The sequence below is a fragment of the Beta vulgaris genome, chromosome 7 (genome assembly GCF_026745355.1).
Source record: "Beta vulgaris subsp. vulgaris cultivar EL10 chromosome 7, EL10.2, whole genome shotgun sequence".
NCBI classification, from domain to species: Eukaryota; Viridiplantae; Streptophyta; class Magnoliopsida; order Caryophyllales; family Amaranthaceae; genus Beta; species Beta vulgaris.
The window spans coordinates 3,318,907-3,327,976 of NC_079208.1; the positions used below are offsets into that span (position 1 = coordinate 3,318,907).

Sequence of the window (9,070 nt, forward strand, 5' to 3'; positions counted from 1 at the left end):
AAGACCGAAGGTAGAAGAAAGCAGAGACAAAGTAATGTAAATTACATTCGGTTGATATTGTTCAATTGTACTAATCAATTTTTTCATTAATTTTTTTTAGTTTGAATGTTTGATAGGTTGGTCACTATGAACCGATTGAAGATCGAAGAAGAAGATGAGTCATGAGTTAGGTGGTAAATGTTAATTGTCTAATTAACTGGTAAGATAACTCGCCTATTGTAATTTGTTAATGAATAATGATATAATGTAAATTATGTAATATTTTAAGGTTAGTGGAGTTGTGTTTTGTGTATGCAGTATGTTGTTCATCATTTGAGCAATTAATGAGATTTTTTTCTTTATTTTTTTTAGGTAGAAATTATTGGTTAGTAATTGACTAATTTTTTAGGTTGATGAATTTGCTTCAAAAAGTGTTCAGAATAGTTCGTTTTAAGTAAGAAGTTAATAATAGCTTTAAGCTGTATAGAGATTTTATTTACCATTTAAATAAATTAGTTTAAGTTTTTGTGGATTCAATTCGTAAGAATATAATTGTATCCAAGTTGATAACTTTTTTAATACATACCCCTTCTCTTTTTTTTTTTATCTTTCTCACTTGGAATCTTGACACTATTCATACTTAGAGAGAATCTTCTCAATTTTTTCCAATTTATAAGAAAAAATATAGTCATATGGGATCTTGTTTGATTCGTCTCAATTAGTACATTATTAATATTCAATCGATATGATTTTTACTAATATATAATGAAAGATATTTAAGCTCAAAGAGGTGCATTGGGAGACACACATAAGAAAGTTAGAATGATAAAAGAAACAGAGGGAGTACTTTTCTATTTTGAAAATTTTATTTTTCTAAATATAAGGGGCCCAATTTTTAAGATTAGAACATGGCCTCTAAAATATTTAAGACGACCCTGCTCTTTGGCACAAGTTCTGACTATGAAAATTAGTTATGTATACCTTTTGAAAGTACAAAGAGTGGCAGTTCCATATATACATAACAAAAGCTCATATTTAAAGAAACCATGAGATCAAAGGAGTAGAATCTACATACATAATAAAGGTGAGACAATCCACCATCCGATCCACAACCGTCCGATCCGAAAAGCATCTCAATCCGATGATGATCCGAAACATAATTCGAGTTTCCGGTCCGATCTGAAATGGTCCGGTCTGAATATAACTTGATCCGAAAATCGTTTGATCTGAATCGATCCGTTCCGAATCCGATCTGATTGGTTCAATTGCTAGGTCTATAGCTTGGTCACGCCTAGGGCTCGCAAAAGTCAATCCAACCCGATAACTCGACCAGAAATTGACCTGAAAATTTTGGGTTTGGGTTGAGATTTTCTACCTGAAATAAAAAAATGGGTCGACCCAACCCGACCTGGAAAATATAATGGGTTAGATTCGGGTTGAATTTTTGAACCTGAAAATAACTCGAATAACCTGATTTAGAAGTCGGATTATTTTCAGGTCAGTTCAACCTAAAATTAACCCGAACTTTCATAACTTATACAACCTATCTTTTGTTATTCTTATTTGTATTGAGCCAAGCCCATTTCTTGGATCACCTAAATTTCACTTTAGGTCATTAACCCATACTTTCATAACTTAGCGTGTATAGTTGAATTTCATTTCACGTCATTTTGGGTTGGTTTTGGGTGAGCCTGATAAGGTCGGGTTTGGGTTATGATTTTCGACCTGAAATTAGAATAATCAGGTTGGATTTGGGTTAGGAGTAGACCTAGGTATAGGCCGAGCCGGGCCTTGCACACCTCTAGTTAAGAGTAAGTGACCTAAAACATAAATTAGGTCAACTTGAAATTGACCCAACCTGACCTGATTGCCAGCCCTACTCACGTTATGCATGACTTGAAAAGTACTGATATTTAATTATAGTACTATCATGCTCCTTTCCCACACTTTCGCTTAGTAAAAATAATACTTTGTTTTTTTTAAAAGCAACACTTTAACTTTTTGCATTATTTGACTATATTTTTTTTTGCTAATATATAAAAATAAAATTGGTCATATAAATATTGATGAATTTGTTTCAATGAATATTTTAATAAAATCAACTTTTTGTAACTTTTACAAATAGATAATTAAAAATATTAATGATCAAAGTTATGCATTGGCAAATGTGAAAGTCAAACTATTACACTTATTTAGAAACAAATGTTTTATTTATGAGACACATATGTAACATTCTTAGCTTGTACGAATTTGCAAGTATATGTATTATTTCTTACTTCCTTTTATAATTTATGTGCAACAATAGTATATGAATTTAGCTCAATAAATTGGACATTGTTTTAATGGTACTCCCTCCGTTTCCTAAAGATCTTCCCTCTTTCCGTTTAAGGGTGTTTCCAAAAGATCTTCCCTCTTTTGCTTTATTCCTTATTTGGAAAAACAAATTTCCCTATTTACCCTCTCATGTCACTATCATATGGTCCACCATTACATTATTAATTCAATTTTACTCCCTTTCTCTCTCCTACTTTAACCCCTTTTTAGTTGTTTATTTATCTTAACCCCTTTCTCTCTCCTACTTTATTCACACCATGCCCCACACAACTTGATTTTCCTTGGTATCCGTAGGAACAATAAGTGGGAAGATCTTTAGGAAACGGAGGGAGTATATAGTTAAATACAGAGAGTACATGCATAATGATATACACGAAATTTAACCTGAACTATAGAGTATATCGTAAGATTGTATTGACTATATATTCTTCTCAAGGCTAATAAGTTGAAACAAATTTAGTTTACAAATAATAAGTTCAGTTTAAAGCCAAGAAGGCTTACCTAATTAAGTTCCATTGACAATAACAATAACCTCTAATAAGTTTAGATATATTTAAATTAATTAAAAAATAAGCAGTAATTAATTAATTTGGATAAATACTCCATCCGTTTCCTAAAGATCTTCCTTGTTATTGTTCACACAGATACCAATGAGAATCAATTTGGGTGGGGTGTGGGGTGGGTAAAGTAGGAGAGAGAAAGAGGTTAAGATAAATAAACAAATAAAAAGGGTTAAAGTAGGAGATAGAAAGGGAGTAAAATTGAATTAATAATGTAATGGTGGACCATATGATAGGGACATGAGAGGGTAAAAAGGAGAAAAAAAATTCCAAACAAGGAATAAAGTAAAAGAGGGAAGATCTTTTGGAAACGCACTTAAACGGAAAGAGGGAAGATCTTTAAGAAACGGAGGGAGTATGATATTATCGATAGAAGAAGCTTACCTTGTATTTATGTCAAACAAATATTGTCGATATATCAGTGATGTATTTTTTGGGGCCAAAATGATAAAATTGGAGTGCGAATTTTTCCATATGAATTTACTTATCACAACTTACTAAAATTATTAGTTTTGAACTAAACTTATCTCAACTTATGAACAAACTCGACCTTAACATAACTAAATTTATTGTAGTTTTAAATTGAAGTCTGATAAATTTTATTGACTTTAAACTTAATTTTTTAGAGCTTGTCTTGGTTATAAGAGGATTTATGAAAATTGAATATTTTTTACCTATTATCAGAATGATTCTAACAACGAGTGTGTCTTCGGTATAACATAGTATATCATAACTTATTGTGTAACATGCAGCGTAATGACATACATTTCAACAAGAATAATATGGACTATACAAATAATTACATGAATCTCTTGTCATTTTATAATTTATTTCATATCAATGGAATTTTTATTTACAGAAGGAGCCCATGGTGATTTATAAAGTTGTTACACCATAAATTATTATGTAACAGTTACACCTAAAAATTAGTGTTTAATGATTGCGAGATTGAATGCCTTTGTGATGTGACTAACTATATTTTTTTAAATTTTTACATCGAAAGAACGTACTAAAACATTTAATCTAAATGAGCTTTCTGCAGCCGACACCCATTAGCTATATTATGTTCCTGTTGCACTTGACTCTAACTATAATCAAGGACAGATAAATAACATATTTTCCTTTCATTATAATTATATTATAGATCCCGAAAATGCTTTTGTAATACTACCCTTGCTCTCTTTTTTTTAATTTGCTGCATTGTTGTTTTGGGAAATGAATCACTAGCTTTGATTGATTATTTTGATTTTTTTTATAAGTAAAATTATAGTCATGCATGTTCTTGTTAGATTCGTCTCGATATTTAAATGTAATAATATCAAATTTTTACTTAATCAAAGTAATATATATATATTAAGCGTTTAAAAACGTCTTAAAACTCGCGCAATAACAATATAGCAACTAAAAAACGAAGGAAATAGGCTATTTTTATAAGCTAGATAATTAGGTGAATTTTGACTTGAAATAAGGAATTGATCGAGGCAAACAATGAGGGCCGGTATAGAAGGAAGTAGCTTCCTACATGTTCTACATGTTGGTATGATCGTATCAATATTCAATAGAATAGGAGGGGCTAGATTTCCTTTTTTGCCATGTACACAAATTCTAGAACAATAATCTTTGTTTTTGAAAATGATAGATTTCCCAAGAATTCCTACAAGTTGAATTTTCCTCTGGCACAACTAACACTTCCCGATTCTTTCAATTTTCAGTCGAACTTTGACCATAATTATCAAAGACTTGTATTCCAACACCGGCTACTAACTTGCTACAGAAGATGATCAGCCATATTATATAAACTCAACCTCTATATGCCCAATTTACATACCACATCTTAGCTTTCTAAGTCCTACCCTACTATTTACTCCTATCTTAATTATAAACATAACATTCAATCAAACATTGTTGCAATATATGGCTCCTACTCTTATGCCTGTGCAAGAAATCCTCCAAGGGGGTGTTGTGCCCAAAGGCTACATTCAAACCAAGGATGACTACCAAGTTGGTGATACCCCTCCTGCTTTGATGACGGATCCGACAATCGATTTCTCTCTCCTCTCTTCATCATCCCTTGAAGAGCTTGCAAAGCTACACTCTGCTCTCACTTCATCGGGATGCGCTCAGGTTGTTCAACTTAACTTAACTTATTTTTGCTAAACTCATTTTACTAAAGTTAACTCATCCCTTGTAGAAAATGTATGTTATAAATACTTCCTCCGTAACAAAAAGAATGCAACAATTATGCACTATTTGTAAGGCATAATATACTCAATTGTTGCATTTTTTCTGTATACAAATGAAGTATACCTGTAAAATAGCTAGAGTAGTAAAGTAGGTTTGATCAGCATTTTGAGTTTCTATGATCCAATCGTTCTGCATGCATGTGGTTTCCATCACATATTGAGGTATATGATAATATGAATCTGAATATCTGATCGACGTTATAATTTTTGTGAGTTGCAGATAGTGAATCATGGTATGTCACTTGCATTACTTGACGAGGTACGAGAAATGAGCAAGCAGTTCTTCAAACTGCCTTTAGAGGAAAAGGAAAAATACTCTTCAAAAGGTGATGATCTTGAAGGTTATGGAAATACTAATGCAACTCAACAAGGAAGTCTCAACTGGAACGATAAGTTGCATCTCCAAGTTTATCCAGTGGAAAAGCGGCAGCTTGATTTTTGGCCACAAAATCCACACCATTTTAGGTAACTTTATTATTGGACTATTCTGAGGTCAATCATACACCACTAATGAGACAAACAAAAATAAAACAAAATAATGGATAATGAGGCCGTTGACAATTCTTTCTTCTAGCTCTTACCTGATCTACAAGTTATCATTTCCTTCCATTTCTTAATACTAGTTTTACATGCACGCAATACATGCAGCGACAATTCATTATAATAGTTTAATTGAGTGTTTTTAATAAGATATGTTTTGTCCAACTTATTAAAAGTTATTTTCAGCAAAAATAAGTTAAAGTTAAGTTTTTAATCTAACCTTATTATCCTCTATATAATTGACTTACACAAATTGAAATTATATAAACCCATTAAATTGATTATTTTTTTACATGACTATAATGTTGTAGAAGTATATTGCTAATTTTTTATTTTTGCAATTTTTCCTTTGGTGGAAGATTTTTAATATTCTTAAATGCATTTGTTATCTTTGTGTTTTTTGTAAACTTTTTTAGTCTTTCCTTTTTTTTAAACCTAAAATAAGTTATTCTTATTGTAATTTTTAAACTTGGCAAATATTTTTATTGTTTGATTACCCATTATTATTTTAAAAATTTAAACAAAATTGATGTAATTAAAGAAGTAAGGGTAATATATTCATTTGATAAGGGGACATCATGCCTCCCCCTTCACTTATATAACAGACATTTGATGGCCATTGTGTGACTTTTACACTATTTATTTATTAACTTCGACTATAATTATTTGTTATCACTTATAAAATAAAATGCGATTAAGTAATATGATATTGGATGAGATTACGTAATATATATTTTCTAAATATTAAAATTTATAATTTTTGATAATTATAGATATTAATGGTCAAAGAGATGTGTTGTCAAATGTAAAAGTCAAATGGTTGCAAGTATTGTAATATAGAGGAATTATTCATTTTTAATCTTGTCATCAGATTCGTATAAACATTAATTTCCAAAAAAACAAACTTTTTATATAATATGTATGATGGTAAAAGTGTGCGTTGACAAGCATATAATTTTTATTTAATTTAAGTTAAGAAGAGATAAAGGTAGTATTTCATTTTTTACATAAGAAAAATTAATAAAACAATAATTAAAGTAATTTATAACTTGAAAATTTCTAATCTGCAGGACAACCTTAAACGAGTATTCAGAGAAAAACAAGATGATATTTACGACTCTCATTAAATCCATGGCACGTTCCTTAAATTTAGAAGAGGAGTGTTTTTTTGAAATTTGGGGAGATGAAGAAAAAGATTCAACATATGCAAGATTCAATTTTTATCCTCGATGCCCAATGTCAGATAAAGTTGTTGGGCTTAAACCTCATGGGGATGGAACTGTCCTCACTCTTCTTTTGCAAGACAAAGAAGTTGAAGGCCTTCAAGTCCTCAAAGATAATCAATGGTTTCGAGTTCCTGTCATCCCTGAAGCCCTCACCATCTTGGTTGGCGATCAAATGGAGGTAATACTAGCATGACACAAAAGAAGTCACCCTAATTCTCAATATAATCTACAAGTTATTAGATTGATTCTTATATCTTGTCAAAATTCAACTTTTATTAAACTTAACTACAAATGTTTACCACTTCTATTACTTTTTTTCTTATTTATAAATTCCAACATTTTGAATTTTAGCAATATTTGCAGACCATATATTGGCCATAATTTGGCCATAATTTTTAGAATAATTTAGAAACAAATTTTGTTACGTAATAAGTTATTGGATTTATTTCGTTGTAATATTACTGAAATATCTATGAATCTCGTCAATAATTATTTAACGATATTATTAATTAGATTTTCTTGAAATAATTGCTCTCTATGTTATATATATGTCATATTGCATAACGAGTAATGGCACCTTCAAAAGTCCTACTCATTAATAATTAGTTAAGTATATTTTAAATTAGATTTTCTTGAATAATTGCTCTCTATATTATATATATGTCATATTGCAGATAACAAGTAATGGCATCTTCAAAAGTCCTACTCACAAGGCGGTCGTAAACCCGCAATATGATAGGATCTCCTTAGCTATGCTTTTCATTCCAAGCTCGGACACAGAAATTGGGCCACTAGATGAACTGATCACTAATGAGAGGCCGCAAATATATAAGAGGCTCAAGAATTATGGCCAACAAGTTTACTCACAATCTATTCCTTCAGGACAAAGGCCTATTGACATCGTCAAACTCAATTACTAGAATTTTCCCAGATATTATGTGTTGATGGAAATACAGACGTCCGTAATATTATGATCTACTATTACATCATTCATGGAGGTTTTACTTAGTTGTGAATCAGTATGAATAAATGAGTTGCTTTTTGTTTCAGTGTGATATAGATAGTCTTGATTTGGTCGTTTTTTTTTTCCACACCTTTTCGTTGTAATAATAACTTACCCATATCCTTTATTGTGGATTATTCTTTCCCCATTATTATCTTCATGTTATGTAGTAGAGGAATTCAAGAATAATACATTACATTGCCAGATTTTACTACTTCACACTTATCTCTATTATACCACCTTTGTGTTTTTTAGTTGCACCATTTGCTTTTTGACACTATTCATCAACCAACTTTGTTAAGTTATCTTGCACTATTATATAAGAAAAAACATAGTCAAATGAGGTCTTGTTAGATAATCTCAATGTGAGGATTTCAAACATCAAATTTTTATAATTTTTACTTACACCCAATAAGCTAAGAGATATAAACGTTAAAAAAAAACGTCTCGACAAATGTGAAAAAGCAATTGGTGCAACTAAAAAAATACAGAGGTAGTATAAGGTAACAGGTGGGGGATACCAAAAAATAAAAAAACAAGACATAACCGCTACAAACAATAAAAAAGGCCAAAACAACAAAACTAACCACGCAGCATAAGCTTTGCAAATAACCACATGGAAACATGAGAAATTGTCGATCAGGCTAGCTCCCTCTATTCTCTCTTTGCCCCTACCACAAAACCCTAGCCCCCCTTCACAGAAATCCACCACAGCAGGCTCGCTGGTGGCCCTAGGTCGCCGACGAGCCTGCTGCTTGTTCTCTTCATGTTCGAAGGTCAGTCACGTCGTCGTTTTTCCCTTCATCGTCGGTTTTTTGCTCGAGTGTTTGGTTCTCTTTGTTCACACATCAGGTCAGTCGCCGCCGCGTGTCAGCTCATGTCGTTGCCAGTTCGGGTCTTCCACCTCCCCCTCCGGTTTTCGGGGGTGGGGGAGGGAGGCGTGGTGTTTTCGGGGGGGTAGGGGAGGGGACCTGTGGTGTTTTTTGGGGGTGGAGGAGAGGAGACGTGGTGTTGCCAGTAGTTGGGGTAGGGGGAGGATGTAACACCCCGATAATTCTCTCTTTCTGGAAAATACTTTTATAACAAATCTAGAGAATTACCCAGGCATTATCGCCCGTGTGATAACGTTTCGGCTTACTCAGAATTTTGCAGCGGAAAACAATTTACTAAAATAAAATCAACTTC

The 9,070-nt window shown here is 32.0% G+C and overlaps 1 protein-coding gene across 1 annotated transcript; it reads left to right on the forward strand.

Annotated features, from left to right (window-relative positions):
- The first annotated feature begins 4,489 nt into the window (after nucleotides 1-4,489).
- On the forward strand, nucleotides 4,490-8,104 carry LOC125499313 (jasmonate-induced oxygenase 4-like). The gene is made up of 4 exons (XM_048647736.2): nucleotides 4,490-4,997; nucleotides 5,337-5,581; nucleotides 6,727-7,060; nucleotides 7,557-8,104. Exons 1-4 carry the CDS (start codon nucleotides 4,788-4,790, stop codon nucleotides 7,800-7,802), a joined length of 1,035 nt encoding a protein of 344 aa, XP_048503693.1. The 5' UTR covers nucleotides 4,490-4,787; the 3' UTR covers nucleotides 7,803-8,104.
- The last annotated feature ends 966 nt before the right edge of the window (nucleotides 8,105-9,070 follow it).

Excerpts from the sequence above, each read along its gene's own strand:
- LOC125499313 (XM_048647736.2), top strand. The coding sequence starts at position 4,788 with ATGGCTCCTACTCTTATGCCTGTGCAAGAAATCCTCCAAGGGGGTGTT. Across the intron at positions 5,582-6,726 it reads CAAAATCCACACCATTTTAG|GACAACCTTAAACGAGTATT; the intron begins GTAACTTTATTA and ends TCTAATCTGCAG. Across the intron at positions 7,061-7,556 it reads TGGTTGGCGATCAAATGGAG|ATAACAAGTAATGGCATCTT; the intron begins GTAATACTAGCA and ends GTCATATTGCAG.